The following is a 16,536-nucleotide window of genomic DNA, read 5'->3' as shown; positions in this document are numbered from 1 at the left end:
CTTGCCCAGGGCCACACAACTACTAAGTGTCAAGTGTCTGAGGATGGATTTGAACTCAGATTTGAACTCCTAAATCCAGGGCCAGTGCTTTATCCACTGTGCCACTTAGCTGCCCCAGGCCTAAGCTTTTAACCTGACATGAAATGACACCAAGATGGCAAAATGCCTCTGTAAATGTAGTCCTTATTGCATTTCAAATAAGATAGCTTGCAGGTAATGAGAGTTCAAATGGAAATGTCACTCCATTATAAGTTCTTCAAAAGCCAAAGTACGCCTCTTACATGACATCCTGGCTCACATTTTTATAGCTCGCTGTTACAGTTCCTTGAGTTAAGATACTATCCGGTCACGTTACCACAAATTCAAAAGAACAGGCCACACTCTAATTTTGTTGTATCGAATATTGCTTCAAATCAGCAGGCCAAGGAATGACAATTTTTTGGTGCTAGATGTTCACTGTACATTGGAATTTGAAATGGAATTTGTCCCTTAAGCTTCCAAACTGAGCTCCTCACTTGCCTGCATTTTTAAACAATACCATAACCATCACACTCCTTCCTGAGTTTTTGTATGTGACAAGAGTGTGTCATATAGTAAATTCACTAATGCATTCCACCTGTGTTAACAGTGCCCAGATGAGGGGCAGTTAGGTGGCACAGTGGATAAAGCACCAGTCCTGAATTCAGGAGGACCTGAGTTCAAATTTGACCTCAGACACTTGACACTTAATAGCTGTGTGATCCTGGGCAAGTCACTTAACCCTCCTTGCAAGGGATGCCCAGATGCCCAGATGAAAGGAGGAAATTGTCACTGACTCTAGAACATTGTGTCTGATTCTAGGCACTATATGTTAAGAAGGCTATTGACAAATTGGAGTATGTTCAGAGGAAGGTGATCCAGAGAGTTAAATCTGAAAATCACATCATAAGAAGAAGGCCTGAAGGAAGCTGGGTCATTTTACCTGAAAAAGAAAAGCCTTAGGAAGGCCATGATCAACACTTTTAAAAATACCAATGGCTGTCACAGTGAAGCGGGAGCAAATTTGGTTTGTGTTGCTCTGGGGAACAAAATTAAGCTAAGAGGTGGAAGCTGCACAGAGGCGAATTCTGGCTTCCAGCTGGGAGTTTCTGATTGAGTAATACAGAATCTTGATAATGACCTCTACCATGTTTGTATTTTGTATGGTACTGTGTTTTTAAGCCTTCGTTGTATCATGAACACGTGTACACATGTTTCAGTTCCAGTTGAGATCCCTATCAATCAGAAAGTACAAGAAATGCCAACAAACACACAGACTGTGTGCTTACCAGAAAAGAGGAGTTAGCAGCTGTGACGGTGCCGTACGGCTTAATGAAGGCAGGTTTCAGTTTTGCCATCTGTTCCAGTGAGGAAGGACGGATGCCATTATCTTTCGTAACTGTATCTTTTCCTGTTGGTTTTTTTTTGTTTTGTTTAAAAAAAAAATATTTTTAACTTGAAGGAACACTAAGCATCAGATACCATTTTGTAGAAAAGAGAGCTTCAAAAAAATCACAAAACCATGAAATTTAGTCCAGGCTTAGCCAATTAACATGAGGATTTTTGCGTGATCTAAAGAATGAACCTATTTTAAAAAGAGAATAAAACAGGATGTTTGTGGGTAAATATAACAGACTAAAGAAAAAAAGTTCCATTTCTTTTAGAGAGTGGATTATTAGTAATATAATTCTACCATGTAAATCAGCAATCTACAAAGAAAGGGCCCGTGTCTGATGTGTAAATAAATAGCTAACATTTATATAGTACTCACTATATGCTAGGCTCTGTTAACCACTTTACAAGTATTATTTAATCTGATTCTCAACCCTGGGAGGTAGCTACTACTATTAACTCCCTTTCACAGATGAAGAAGCTAAGGCAAACTGAGGGTAAGTGACTTGCCCAGGTTCACAGAGCCGGTAATTGTCCAAGACTGGATTTGGACTCAGGTCTTCCTGACTCCAGGTCTGGCACCCTATCCACGGTGCCAGACAGTCTATTGGCCTAACCCATCAATAATACCACCTTATGTTTATATAATGTCAATGCTTTCAAGAACCCTGAGATAGGTAGGATGAGGATTTTTATTCCCACTGTACAGATGAGAAATTAAGTACTTTGAGACTAACAACATGAAGAGAATCTTGATAGAGCCAAAATTCAAACTCTGGTTTTCCCAGTCCAAGACTACACTCTTTCCATTACACTACCTTCAGGAACACAGAAGGAAGCAAGCATTGTAAATGTGGAAGGGATCAATTAATAATGGGTTCTTAAAATCCCAAAATCAATGGGAAAGACTGAAATGAAAAATTTAGAACTCTTTATGTTTTCAATTTTTAAATTAAAAAAAAATTTTTTTAATTTTTTGCAGGGCAATGAGGGTTAAGTGACTTGCCTAGGGTCACACAGCTAGTAAGTGTCAAGTGTCTGAGGCCAGATTTGAACTCAGCTCCTCCTGAATCCAGGGCCAGTGCTTTATCCACTGCACCACCTAACTGCCCACTCTTTAGGTTTTAAGATACAAAGACTAGGAATTTCTGGTGGGGTCAATATTTGATGTACCTCAGAAGATGAGAAAGACTTGGAATTCTATAGCTAGTTCTCACATTGCATTCTTCTGTAAGAGAAAAGGCAAGTGGTTTTCACCTGGAACTTTGAAGGCAATAATGTCCGTGAGGAGTCCTTGGTCCTGGGCCTTCTTGGCTAAACGGTGAGAACGAAGGGCATACTCATCCTGTTCTGTTCGGGAAACAGAGAAAGCAGCTGCCAGTCGGTCAGCAGAATGGCCCATCATCTCATTGGTTGAGAACTCAGCCACTGCAGGGAGCTGGGAAGAGAAGAATCATGAGAGTCAGGAACTCTGGGGGCCATTTGACAGCAGCCACATAACAATGGTGGGGAGGAGTCCCATAGCATGACTTTTGCTTATTCCCTTTGGAAGAACCTATAACCTAAAGGTTTTGTTGGCTGTGTTCTAACTGAAGAAACAGGAAGCTCTCTAAAAACCACAGAGTACATATGCTATTGTTACTATGACAACCCAAACCAGCACCTGCCTCAGCATCTATTTTTTTTTACTTGTTAAACTAAATAATTAAGTGTTCAATGTGTCCAACGAGATTTTCTTTCATGAGTGTTTAGCACACTCAAAGTCCAACCTTTATTTTACTGCAAAGAAACTTACTTGACAATCAGAGGTTTCTCCAGAGAAGTTAAAAATCTTACCTCTGGGGCAGCTAGGTGGCACAGTGGATAAAACACCAGCCCTGGATTCAGGAGGACCTGAGTTCAAATCTGACCTCAGACACTTACTAGCTGTTTGACCCTGAGCAAGTCACTTAACCCTCATTGCCCCAACCCCCCCCCCCCCCCCAAATCTTACCTCTGGTGCTAAGAAATTCAGTCTGAATTTAGAAGCTAAAGACAGTCGCTGACCCAGGGTCTTGGCCTTGTTAAGATCAAGCATCAGTTTCCTCATCTTCCTAGAATGTCGAATAGGGACATCTGACATTAACTCCACACCACCTGCCACAACCACATCATACTGGCCAGAAGCAATGAAACCAAATCCTACAGGAAAGGGTTAATAATGAGGACATGACAAGTTTCTTGTTGACAATGTATCATGGTATATTTAAGTTTTTTTTTTTTTATTTTAACTTAAACATCAAATAATAGGAGCATTTCCATTTACAAGGCAGAACTGAAAAAGATGAATGTACATGAAAGCTATTAACCATTATATACACTTTGATTTCCCTTTTAAATATATAATAAATGTAGCATGGACCTTTCAAAGTTGTCCTGCTTGTCTGTGTTTCTTTCTATTTTCTTCTGTGCATTTTTTTTTCCTTTATTTTTTTTGGTGAGGCAATTGGGGTTAAGTGACTTGCCCAGGGTCACACAGCTAGTGTCAAGTGGCTGAGGCCAGATTTGGAGTCAGGAGGACCTGAGTTCAAATCCAGCCTCAGCCACTTGACACTTACTAGCTGTGTGACCCTGGGCAAGTCACTTAACCCCAATTGCCTCACCAAAAAAAAAATAAAGAAAAAAAATGGTGTAATGAGATCCTGTTCTTTCTTTGTTTATAGAGACCCTATTACTAGTCCCCTTCTTCCTCTCATCTACCCCCAAAATTGAAAAAAAAAGAGAAAAATGAAACCCCTGTAACAAATATAGAGTCAAGCAAAACAAATTTGCACAATGGCCACATCAAAAAGAAGTTGCCTTATTCTAGTCCACACCTTTCTCTAGGAGGTAGGTGTATAAACTCAACATCAGATGTTTGGGTTGTCCACTGTCACTGAAACTGCTTACCAGAGGAACAGAGGATCATCAGAACAGTAGAAAACATATAACTAAATATGTACTCTTTACAGAGCCGGCCAAAATAATATTAAAAATATAAAATAAATTCGACACACTAGTGAAAAATGTGCTTCATCAGCTATATAATGAAAAAAGCTCAATCATCCAATTATTGGCCAGTCTCTCTGCCTCTAGAGAATACTGTATTTATACCAAATCAGACAAATGTATGCCCACCCTACACAAAAATCTCCATGGAGGCTGAACCATAACTCTTACTTTCTTGCTTAATTTCAATATTTAGAGATCTTTAGAGGTCAAGAAATGTTTTCGTACATCTAACTTCTAAAAATCTCTGCTGCAATTTAATGCTATTTTCTTTTTTCTATGTGGATAATGAGAAACAAATATTGAGGTATAAAGGGGACCATATTGGCAGGTAGGAGGCCTGAGCCATAGTCCTGACTTTATCACTAGTAAAACCTGTGTGAACCTGGGCAGATTATGTAACTTCTCTGGGCTTCAGTTTCTTCCTCTGTAAAATAAAGGGATCTTTAAGGTCCCTTTATGGCATGGGCATGAAAACACTAAGAATGATTGATGAAATACTACAAATTAGGACAAATGGTGGCCAACATTTACCATGCAAACAGATTTTTATAGTCAGCAGACCTAGGATCAAATTCTGGCTCTGCTACATACTAGCAAGCTATAGGATTTAGTGATGGATAGAACCTTAGATAATAATAGATGACATTTAGGCAATGCTTTAAGGCTTACAAAGTGCTTATGTATGTAAAAAATACATTCTTTAGTGAAAACACTGAGGCCCAGAGAGGTGGCCCTTGTACCCTTGCCCAAGATTACACAAGTAGTAAGTTGCAGAACCAGGAGTCCAAGCTAGTCCAAGCTCCAAATCATTTTAGCTTTTAGGCTTGAGTTTCTTCATCTAGAAAAGGAAGGGATTCGATCAGATATTCTCTAGTCCTTTCCAGCTCTAAATTCTATGATCCTTATTAGGAACCAAGCAGCCAATGTTGTAATCTATTTTACAGGGTCAGCTTAAATGTGGTCACCAAGACCCAATGAAAAGAAACTAAACCATTATCACTGTTCATTTTCTCAACAGTTAACTAGTTGTTGTTTTTTCCAGTATCTCCATGGCTTTAGCTTTGGCTTTTGGGGTCTAAGGTTTTCCCATTTGTGTACCCTGCCTTGTGTAGCCTTCTCCTTTTAGTACCTCACCCAGGCCTATTCCATTCATATTTTGCTCCTTACTTGTCTGCTCCATTAGTTGACTGATTTGGCTTCTTCTTTACCTCCCTACTTACAGGGCCTGAAAAAACTAGCAGCTTTGACTATTCCAATTTCCCTCAGACTTGGCCTCAATTTTAGCTCTTCCCAGTTATCTACCTGCCTCAGGCTGGCTATGATATCCCTCATATTTCCACCAGTACTGAAGAATATTAATTAGGTAATCTTGTGTGAATGATGGCAGCATTCTTAGTGCTTAGAGACCATTTCCTTATTTCTCAGTCAGCTTATTTACCACTCTAAAAGACCCTGGGAATCTTAAATAGGTCAATGTCTGCCAATGTAATGTTAACTGAGCTTAGGATGAAGTGTATTTTTGCTTCTTCGAAAGGATAAATTTTAGAACTCACATAATTCCTAAACTATGGTCTTAGTTAAATATTGGTGTTGTTATAGATTTTGTTTTTTAAACTAACGAATTCTGAAATCTTAGGTAAATCATTTAATTTCTCTTTTAAAAAGGTACCTACCCCCTGAAAAGGAACCAAGATAATAAGGCTTTTAAAATTTGAAATTATCAGCTAAAAATAATGGAATTTTTAAGTGAGCATACCTGTTGTCATGGCTTGGTTAGAAGAGATGCAAGCCATAGTGACAGTGTGAGAAGGAATCTTGTCTGAGAAGCCAGCTCCCAGTGCAGCCTTTGAAAAACACAAGGAATAATTACTTACAAAGAAGGAACCTGACACTGTTGACCACCCTCTCCTCTTGGATACTCACTGCTTTCTAGGTTTTCATGATACTACTCTCTCCTTTTCTGGGTTACCATCCATGTCATGCCCCATTAACTGTTGGGGAACCCCCAAAGGTTGCACCCTCTTCTTTTTTCTCTCTACCTTCTCTCTACTGATGAACTCATCACCTCCCAGGAGTTTAACTACTATCCCAGGAAGATTATTCCCAGATCCACACATCCAGCCAAATTCTCTCTCATTATCTCTACTCCCATATCCCCAACCTACTATTTGACATTTCAAAATAGGTATCCCATAAACATCTCAAACTTAACATGTCCAAAAAAGAACTCATTACCTTTTCCCTCAAACCCACCCCTTTTCTGAACTTCCCTATTTCTGTTCCAACCACCCAGGTTTGCAACCTCAGAAGCATTCTCAACATCTCTCTCTCTCACCACCAGCCCCCACCCCCCACAGGCAATCAGTGGTCAATTCTTATAGTTTCTATCCCTGCAATATCACTTATCTCTATCCCCTTATTCAGGCCCTCATCACCTCTTGCCTGGACTATTGACATTCCTGCAACAAGTCTCTCTAATATTTAATCCATCCCGTAAGTACTTGCTATATTCAAGGCACTGTGCTAGGTGTTGGAAATACAGATAAAACGAAACAATCCCTGTCTTCAAGAAGCTTATATTCTAGGAGAGAAGACAGTATGTATATGTGTTTACACATATATGTATATAAACACATATACATATTTGTATGTATATATGTACCTAACAAAATATATAAAAAATAATGGGAGATGGGAGCAGGATAAAGAAAGGTTTTATGTAAAAGAAAGCTGGATTTTAAAAAAAGTTTCCTATACCAACCAAAGGGATTTTTCTCAATAGGAGACCTACCACATTACCCCCTACTCAATACTTTCTTTGTTGTTGAGTCATTTCAGTCACATCAGCCTCTTCGTGACCCTGCTTGGGGTTTCCTTGGCAAAGATACAGGAGTGGTTTACCAATTCCTTCTCCAGCTCATTTTATAGATGAAGAAACTTAAGCAAATAGGGTTAAATGACCTACCCAGGGTCACACAGCTAGTAAGTATCTGAGGCACTTTGAACTCAGCTTCTTCCTGATTTGAATTTAGGCCTTCCTTACTCCAGGCTTGGAACTCTATCCATTACGACACCTACCTGTCCCCAGTGGTTAGTTATTGTCTCTAGAACAAAATAAAGCCTGGTCCCAAACTACATTTCTAGACTTATAAATTCTTCTTCCCTTCCTCTAAGGTCCAATGAAACAGTCCTGCTATTACTTACACATGACACTCCCTCTCCCAACTATCTCTTTGCACTGATTGGCTATCATGTTTACAATGGAGTCCTTCCTCACCTCTGATTCCTTAAAAAAGTCAAAATCCCTGATTTCCTTAAAAAATTAGCTCAAGCACCACCTTCTTCATGAAGTCTTTCCTGAGTCCCTCTCACCCACCACCTAGAGCCCTCCCTGCAAAGATGATCTTGTATTTACTATATGTTCTTCTCTATCCTTATTTACCTCTATGCTATTTCCCCCATTATAATAGAAGCTCCTGGAGGGCAGGGACTGTTTTACTTTTTTCTTTGTCCCTCCAGTGCCTAGCTCAGTGTTTAGCACACAATGTCAAAGCTTGTTTGCTTCTCATGCAAAAGCTGTTTAATAAACGCTTGTCGAATACTTGTCAAGTTCTATGAGTCATTTGAATATTTGATAAGCATTGCATCTGGAATGGTGAAGCAACACTCCAATGCTGAGCATACAGCCCATTTAGCTGAAAGGAGTTTGTGAACCAGCTTTGGGAAAGACTGAAATAACTATTGTCACTGGAATATAAAGCCTGAACAATATGAGCAAAATATAAAATCGACAAAATATAAATTCTGGGAAATGATTATTTAAATGAAAATGATAGATAATGAATATTCTTAAGCAGTTAGGCAGTGTATATTTGGAAAACTACAAATGGAAGTTCATGCCTAAATTTAAATCTAGAGGTCGCCTACACCTATTGTTAATGGCCAGAAAGATAAATATGTATATATGTGTGTTTGTGAGTGTGTATAAAGTGGCATGCTGATTGCAGGAGATAAGTAAGTAGCAACAGAAATTCCAAGTCCTGTTCTCCTGAGTTTCCAATGACAAAACAGTGGCACCATGCCAACTGGTACAAAGTTGAAACATGCTAGGAAGTTAAAATTAAACTCCTGAGAGTTTCCCTATGTAAGTGTCATCTGGTTATGGAATCATGTGAATAGGCAAAAATAACTCATCAACTAATACTGCCAAGGTATGATAAGCAAAAAAACAAGCTAGGACGATATGTTTCTTTTTGCAACTCGTTGAAATGCCTGCCTAAAATGCAAACTTGGGTTAATTATAGGAATTGTTAAATAGGGCATTACCAAGGGCACCTACAATCTACTATCTAAAGTTACCACTTCCCATGACCTCTAGCCTTCCGTCATTAAAGGCAGACAAAATATTTTCCACATCAGCTGAGATGTTAGGTAATGTTCCTTGTTCCTTTTAAAAGCCAACATCCAACTCTGTAACATACATTAGAAGGATAGAAAACTAGGAGTATGATTTGGGTTGGTCAGATAAAAGGGAGCAATTAATGAACCTTTAAAAGTTTACACAAAAGCCTCAATTTCATAAAATCAAAGTTATTTATCTTATCTTGTATAATGGTCACTGTCTTTTGTTTGGTTAAAAATTTCTTCTACCCCACAGATGTGAAAAGCATATGTTCTGCTTCTCTTTGATTTTTTTTTATGGTATGTGACTTTTAATATTAAAGTCACGTAATCATTTTGAATGTATTATAGAATGTGATGTAAGATGCTGGTCTAAGCCTAATTTCTGTCAGACTACTTTCCAGTTTTCCCAACAATTTTATCTTTCCAAAGTCATTTAGGTATTCCACTTTATCACATTCTGAGTTACTGAGATCTATTTTTTCTGATTCTCCCTTGCCCAGTCTGTTGCATTGATCTACCTCTCTATTTTATAACCAATAACAGATGGTTTTGATGACTGTTGCTTTATAATATAGTTTGAAATCTGAAAGGCTATTTCATCCACCCTTTATCTCAACTTCTTTTCATTATTTTCCTTGATTTCTTAGATCTTTTACTTTTCCAAATGAGTTTTGCTACTATTTTGTCAAGTTCTGTAATTGTATAGCAGTAAAATATAAATTAACTTTGGGAGTATTGTCATTTTTATTCTATTGGCACATCTTAGTCATGAGCACTGAATATCCTCCAGCTATTTAAATTGTTCTATATTTCTTTTTTTTCTTAATAGTATTTTAATTTTTTTCAATTACATGTTTTCAACATTTATTTTTGTAAGATTTTGAGTTTCAAATTTTTCTTCCTTCCTCCCTTCCCTCTCCTCTCCCAAAGACACCAAGCAATCTGATATAGGTTATACAGTACAATCATGTTAAACATATTTCCACATTAGTCATGTTATGAAAGAAGAATCAGAATTGTTCTGAATTTCTTTAGGGAACGCTTTGTTACAAAATCTTTATCAGTACTGTGTGTTTTGGCAGATTGATACCCAGATATTTTATACATTTTGTAGTTATTTGGTATTAGAGTTCCCTGTTTTATCATTGCTTCTTAGATTTGTTATTGCAATTTTAAAAAGTTGATTTTTGAAAGTTTATTTTGTAGTATGCAACTTTACCAATTCCCTAGACTTTTCTAAGTAAACATGTCATCAACAAATAGGGATAGTTTTATCACTTCTTTACATATTTTTGTCCAACAGGACTTTGCTAGCATTTCTAGAATTATATCAAATGAATAGTGGGGAAAATGGACATTCTTGCTTTATTCCTGTATTTGTTGGGAATGCTTCTAGAGTATCTCCATTGGATATGATACTTGCTCTTTATTTTAGATAACTATTTTTCATGATATTAAAAAAAGTACCTCTATGTCTGAACTTTATAAGGTTTTTAGCATAATTAGGTACTACACTTTTGTCAAAGGCTCTTTCAGCAAATATTGAGATAATCATGTAGTTTTGGAATTTTTTGTTTTTTAATATGATTACTTATATTGCTCATTTTCCTTATATTGAACCCTTTTTGCATCCTTGGTATAAACCCAACTTGGTCATGATGAATGATTTCTTGGATGAACTGCTGTAACCTGTCTGTAAGGATTTTATTTACAATTATGAATCAGAATTCATTAACAATATCAGTCAATAGTTCTCCTATGCTTTGCCCTTCCCTGGTTTACATATGAGGACTGTATTTATCTCATAAAAGGTATACAATAAGGTGCTTTCTTTCTCAATTTTTGACATAAGCATTGGAACTGATTATTCTTTAAAAATTTGATAGAATTCTCCAGTGAATCCATTAGACCCAGAATATATTTTCTTTGTTAGTTCCTTTATAAGTAGTTCTGTTTTTTTTCTCAGATTGTATTATATAAGATCTCTATTTGGCGTTAGTTTGGGTATTTCATATTTTTGAATACCCATTAAAAGTTGCATGTCACCCATCCGGTCTCAGACACTTGACACTTACTAGATGTGTGACCCTGGGCAAGTCACTTAACCCCAATTGTCTCACCAAAAAAAAAAAAAAGTTGCATGTCACCTCTGTCTCCTTTGCTCAGGTTTTGTTAGAACAGTATTGTGGTCTATAGTATCAATATATATTAGGGATTTTTAAAATCAAAATTATAATTTAATATTAGATAAAATTTTATTTTCATGTTAAATAAACTTTATCAATCTTTTTAAAATATGAAAACTAGTCAACTGAAGATCAGGTTCATTGTCCTAATTAGCTATACAGCTTCGTTTTACTTACCTCTCGAGCAACATTGCTTGTTTTCACTTCCTGGATAACTGTACCATAGACAATATAATCGACACTATCCTTTGGGATACCAGTTCTCTGTAACAGGCCCCTGAAAAGGAAAAAAAAAATCAGAAATGTGTGTTCTATTCTTAAAATAATCCTTAGCTCTAACAGATGAACAGAGGATACAGGACAGGGAATACCAAGTGGTACTTTTCCCAAATGGGAAAAATCTCATGCTGAGATAATGTCTATGATTCTGGTGCTGGCTAACATACTGAACAAAAATAATATAAATTTAGTGAATTGACTATTTAAATGAAAATTATAATAAATGCTAATAAGCAGTTAGGCAATATATATTTGTAAAACTACAAATGGAAGCTTATGCCTAAATTTAAATCTAGAGGTCACCTACCCCTAATTTAATGGCCACAAAGATAAATGTAAGTATGCGTGTTTGTGTGTACATACAAATACATAAATTCTAGCAGATTTCTCTATCATACTAACACAATATTAAAGGAAGGTATGTTATTATATACTTTTACACAATCCAAAAGTACAGGTATTCTTTACTTAACAAAACAAATGGAGTGCTGAAAAGTGTTTGTAAATAGAATTTCTGATAACTACTTCTTTTCTAATGAATACTCACAAAAACTGAAGATCTATTTATTGGACTCAGATATTATACAATAACTCTTTTATTTTTGAGGCAATCAGGGTGAAGTGACTCTCCCAGAGTCACACAGCTAGTGTCTAAGGCTGGATTTGAACTCAGGTCCTCCCAACTCCATAGCCGATGTTCTATCTACTACAATACCAAACCGCCTTATGGTACCTTATGCTATAACTCTTTTTTTTTGGGGGGGGGGCAGGGCAGTGAGGGTTAAGTAACTTGCCCAGGGTCACACAGCTAGTAAGTGTCAAGTGTCTGAGGTCGAATTTGAACTCAGGTTCTCCTGAATCCAGGGCCAGTGCTTTATCTACTGTGCAACCTAGCTGCCCCCTCTGATTTATTTTATTTTATTTTTAAAAATTTTTTTATTAGTGAGGCAATTGGGGTTAAGTGACTTGCCCAGGGTCACACAGCTAGTAAGTGTTAAGTGTCTGAGGCCAGATTTGAACTCAGGTACTCCTGACTCCAGGGCTGGTGCTCTATCCACTGTGCCACCTAGCCACCCCTGCTCTGATTTATTTTTAAGAGTTATAGCGGGGCAGCTTCTTGAACCTGACAAAGGGCAATTATGTATAAGATCTTCAGCTGCCTGAGTTAGCAATAGTGTAGGGAGAGTTATGCACTCCAGTTAATTCCTGTAGTACAAACTTAGTTATAACAAGTTAATATAAGGAAATGGACAGTATGGGATAACTCCCCTGCCCCCACAAACAATTCTGTGAGTTCTGGTCAAGGGTTTATTTATATTGGATTTGTAACTTAATTTCCTAAATGAAAAATAACAGAATATCCTAAAAGCTAATTGTTTTATTATATTCTTTCTTGATTCAATTCAAAAAACATTTATTAATTAAGCAACTACTATATAAGGTACTGGGAATGTAAGGATAAAAACAAAATAGTTCCTGCCCTCAAGAAACTTCTTATCTTACTGGAGTGTGGCAAATAAACAGAGAACATGATATCTGCACAGACAGGGAGAGGACAGAAAATACAACATGCCTGTGTAACTTGAGGGAGAAAGCACTAACCATGCTGGTTAGGAAAGGTTTCTCACAAGAGGTGGTTTTTTGGCTGAGCTTTGAAGGGAGCCAAAGATGCTAAGAGGTGGAGAGAAGGAGGGAAGAAGAATATCTAGGCATGGGGGACAGATATGCAAAGGCATGGAGTCTGGTATAGAATGACAAATGCAAGGAACAGCAAAGCTAGTTGGGCTGAAATATAGAGTGGATAAAAGGGAAGGATGTGAAATAAGTTTGGAAAGATAGGTAGGTAGGTAGGTAGATAGATAGATAGATAGATAGACAGATATAGACAGACAGATAGACAGATATAGATAGATAGACAGACAGACAGATATAGATAGATAGATAGATAGACAGATATAGACAGACAGATAGACAGATATAGATAGATAGATAGATAATAAGATTATAAAAGGCTTTAATTGCCAAAGTGAAAGGGATGAACTTCATCCTAGAGGCTTAATAGGCCTCTGAACATTTGTGATCAGGATAGTGACACAGATGGACTTGTGCTTTAGGAAGATTATTTTGGTAGCTGTATGGAGAAAGGACTGGAAAGAGGAAAGACTGGAAGCAGGCAGACCAATTAGGAGGTTATTGCTAGAGTCCAGTGAAGAGGCAACAAGGATTGGAAATAGGGTAGCAACTATGAGCAGCGAAGGGGAAGGAGGCGGTTGTTGGGAAGGAAACATCAACAGTCCTTTGAAATGGAATGCACAGAAACCGAAAAACTGACTTTACATATGGTCATTTTAAAATTATACTATATACATGGCATTCTTGTTAGAGGGCCAAAGCAAAATGGCAGGTTTGGAAAAGAGGGAGGGAGGGAAAGAAGGAGGCTGAGAGGGAGAGAGGAATAAAGGAAGGAGAAAAGAGGAGAGAGAGGGAGGGACGAAGGGAAGAAGGAAGGGAAGAAAGGAAGGGGCTGTACTTACTTAAGTGCTGCTCTGGCCAAATCATGTGGCATCAGATCTTTGTATCTGGGAAGAATAAAATACACTAATTCACCATAAAGGTCTTTTACTTCAAGGAGATAAAGAAAAGAACCCTTTCCAGTTTACAAGTCTTTTCACCCAACCCTGTGAGGTAGGAACCATAAGTATTATTTATCTTCATTTTACTGCTGAAGAAACTGGGGTAAAGTGATATGATAAGCTAAGCTCCAGGAAAGGTTCAACTGCTACTGAACAGCTATATAAACAACGAACAAAAACAATGCTGTATTCCTATGCAGTGCCTTCCCCCTGCTGCTGCCCCAGGATGCCTCTGTCCTGGGTCTTGCTCTCCCCTGATTGGTTGGTCCCTGGCCAGGACAGTCATTTCATAAGGGGTCCCAGTCATGTTCATTTCACTCCATCTCTTTACCAGCAGCCCTCCCCCAAACAAGGACCAACATCCCCTCCTCCCTTTCCTATCTTCACTTGATGTTTCCTCCCCTATCAGAATGTGAGCTCTTTGAGTGGAGGGGCTACCTTGTTTGCTTGTTCTTGTATGTTGTAATGCCTGGCACAGAGTAAGCATTTTCTATCAACATTATTAATCATGAAAAACTAAAAATTCTCTCAGTGCAGTCAACCTTTTCAGACAAGGCTCTGCGTTTGTTTAAGCCAACATTTCCCAATATAAGTTTGTACTGGGAGACTAAATGGCAATGAATTTCTTGAAATCGCTCTTTGAGGAAGATAGCCAAATAACTGTAACTTCTAAAGCTAAACTCATCTCTTCATTCTTAATGATCGAATAATTTGACAAAATCTTAAGTGTACCAATGTTAAAATGCCCAAACTAGCAATTTGTCGATTTAGAATTGGGCAACCTTTGTTGCTCTATTCTACCTAGTCATACACACATGTTTATTGATTCATCTGCTCTTTGGTTTCCTTAAGTCCATCCCTAAATACTTTTGTTGAACAAGTCTCTACCTCTGTTTTGGATCTAGCCTTCGCAATAACTACTCACTTGCACTGAATGGCAATTTATTACAGGCAAGCAGGAAAAGAATCCAATAGAACTTATTTTGATACTTATATTCCCTTCAGAAAGTAGGGTGGTTAGGGTTGCATAAATAATTTTATGCTGGTAGCTGCACAACCCCTACCTGAAGTTAGTGAGCCATCTGAACAAGACCTATTCTGGCATATATCCTTCATGTGGGAACAACTGCTGAGAATGCTTGGTATTTCTCTCTCCCTATTGTCCTAAGGCCCAGGGCTGAAGGAAGGAGCCTATCTCTTGCCAGAGCTGTATCACAGTTTGTGCCAGTACAAAGTAGAAATTGTTGCTAAAAATTGTTCTGGCGAGAACTTAATGTGAAGTTTTTTATAGAGAGCTTACGTTTACGTGGTTACAGTAAGTGCTATTGTTCAGATACAATTGGGCTTCCATGGGCTACCCTAGAAACTTAACTACTATTTACAACATTGTTTCTAAAGGAAAATGAGATCAGCATTCCAAACTTTTGATTTCTCAAAGCTTGTAACACACATACTTGTAAAACAGGGACCTGCAACCCTCCAAAAGCAGAACAAAACCTGATAAATTACTATCTTAACTGAATCTGAACCGAGTTGCATTCGTTTAGTTCACTTCTGCTCTCCACAGATTTTTATCTGCTCCCTTCTGACTCAACTAGGCTTCTTTTACTAAAAAGGAGTAGAATCAGCAAGGTGAACAATCATTTGACTCAATAGAATTCAGCCAACCCCCATGGGTTTAGAGCTATACTGAGCCAAATAAAAAAAGGTTCAGACCATTTCTGAATCTCCTCTAATGACCAAATTTTGAGAGAGCCTTTGACAGCCTGGCCCACAATGCCCCTGGAACCACCTTGGGTTCAAGATAAGTGCCCCAAACCAATCTGGTCCTTCATAACTGTTTAGACAGTCGGGGGGGGGGGGAGGGTTCTACAACCTAAGGGCTCATTGGAAACCATAATGAATGATCTTTTATGTGAAGTGAGCCAAAGTTCCATTCAATTTGCTACATTTCACTTTGGCTTCCAACATCTGGAAGATTTCTGTCACAGGTAACCTGTAGAATATCGGATTCCTATTCCTTCTGAGCTATTTGGGAATTACTTTGCTGCATTTAAAGTGAAGACATCAGTCCACCATTAACAGCAACCACTTGTGGCTATCTTAGAGAAAGAAAGTAAGATGCTAGTTTCATACTTACGAGGTGCCAGACAGCAGAAAGGGAATGCGCACTCCATCGACCACCACAATATTCTTTACATTGGGCTTGCTTAAGGTCTTCTTACTTTGGGTCTGTACAGCTTTAAGATAAAATTCAACAAACAAATAACTAAAAAACAAATTAACAGTCTTTTCCAAGAGTTCTGAAGTGTAATCCAGGAATTAATCATTTAACAAGTATTTATTAAGCACCTAGTATGTGCCAAGGCACTCTGACAGGTGCAAGAGATGTAAAGACAAAAGTGAAACAGACCCAACCCTCAAAGAATTTACATTCTATCTGGCAAAACATATAAGTATGCACAAAACAGGCACAAGCAAAATTATTTTTTGTCAGGAGTGGAGGTGGGAGAAGGCAATAGCATATTGAGAATTCTGAGTGGCACCTGAGCTGAGTTGTGAAAACAACGTGAATGATTCTAAGAGCTGAAATT

At 37.9% G+C, this 16,536-nt stretch overlaps 1 protein-coding gene across 6 annotated transcripts in view; it reads right to left on the bottom strand.

Annotated features, from left to right (window-relative positions):
• HADHB (hydroxyacyl-CoA dehydrogenase trifunctional multienzyme complex subunit beta) overlaps nucleotides 1-16,536 on the bottom strand; it is a 43,390-nt gene that overhangs the window by 11,790 nt on the left and 15,064 nt on the right. For all 6 annotated transcript variants that reach the window (XM_043983405.1, XM_043983402.1, XM_043983401.1 and 3 more), the window contains 7 exons: nucleotides 16,083-16,182; nucleotides 13,844-13,888; nucleotides 11,208-11,307; nucleotides 6,197-6,284; nucleotides 3,404-3,591; nucleotides 2,668-2,848; nucleotides 1,308-1,429 (listed from right to left, as the gene is read on the bottom strand). In XM_043983405.1, the coding sequence (XP_043839340.1) occupies nucleotides 1,308-1,429; nucleotides 2,668-2,848; nucleotides 3,404-3,591; nucleotides 6,197-6,284; nucleotides 11,208-11,307; nucleotides 13,844-13,888; nucleotides 16,083-16,182 (824 nt within the window). The remainder of the gene's footprint in view (nucleotides 1-1,307; nucleotides 1,430-2,667; nucleotides 2,849-3,403; nucleotides 3,592-6,196; nucleotides 6,285-11,207; nucleotides 11,308-13,843; nucleotides 13,889-16,082; nucleotides 16,183-16,536) is intronic.

This window comes from Dromiciops gliroides, chromosome 2, assembly GCF_019393635.1.
Source record: "Dromiciops gliroides isolate mDroGli1 chromosome 2, mDroGli1.pri, whole genome shotgun sequence".
NCBI lineage: Eukaryota > Metazoa > Chordata > Mammalia > Microbiotheria > Microbiotheriidae > Dromiciops > Dromiciops gliroides.
This window is presented reverse-complemented; position numbering and strand designations above follow the sequence as displayed.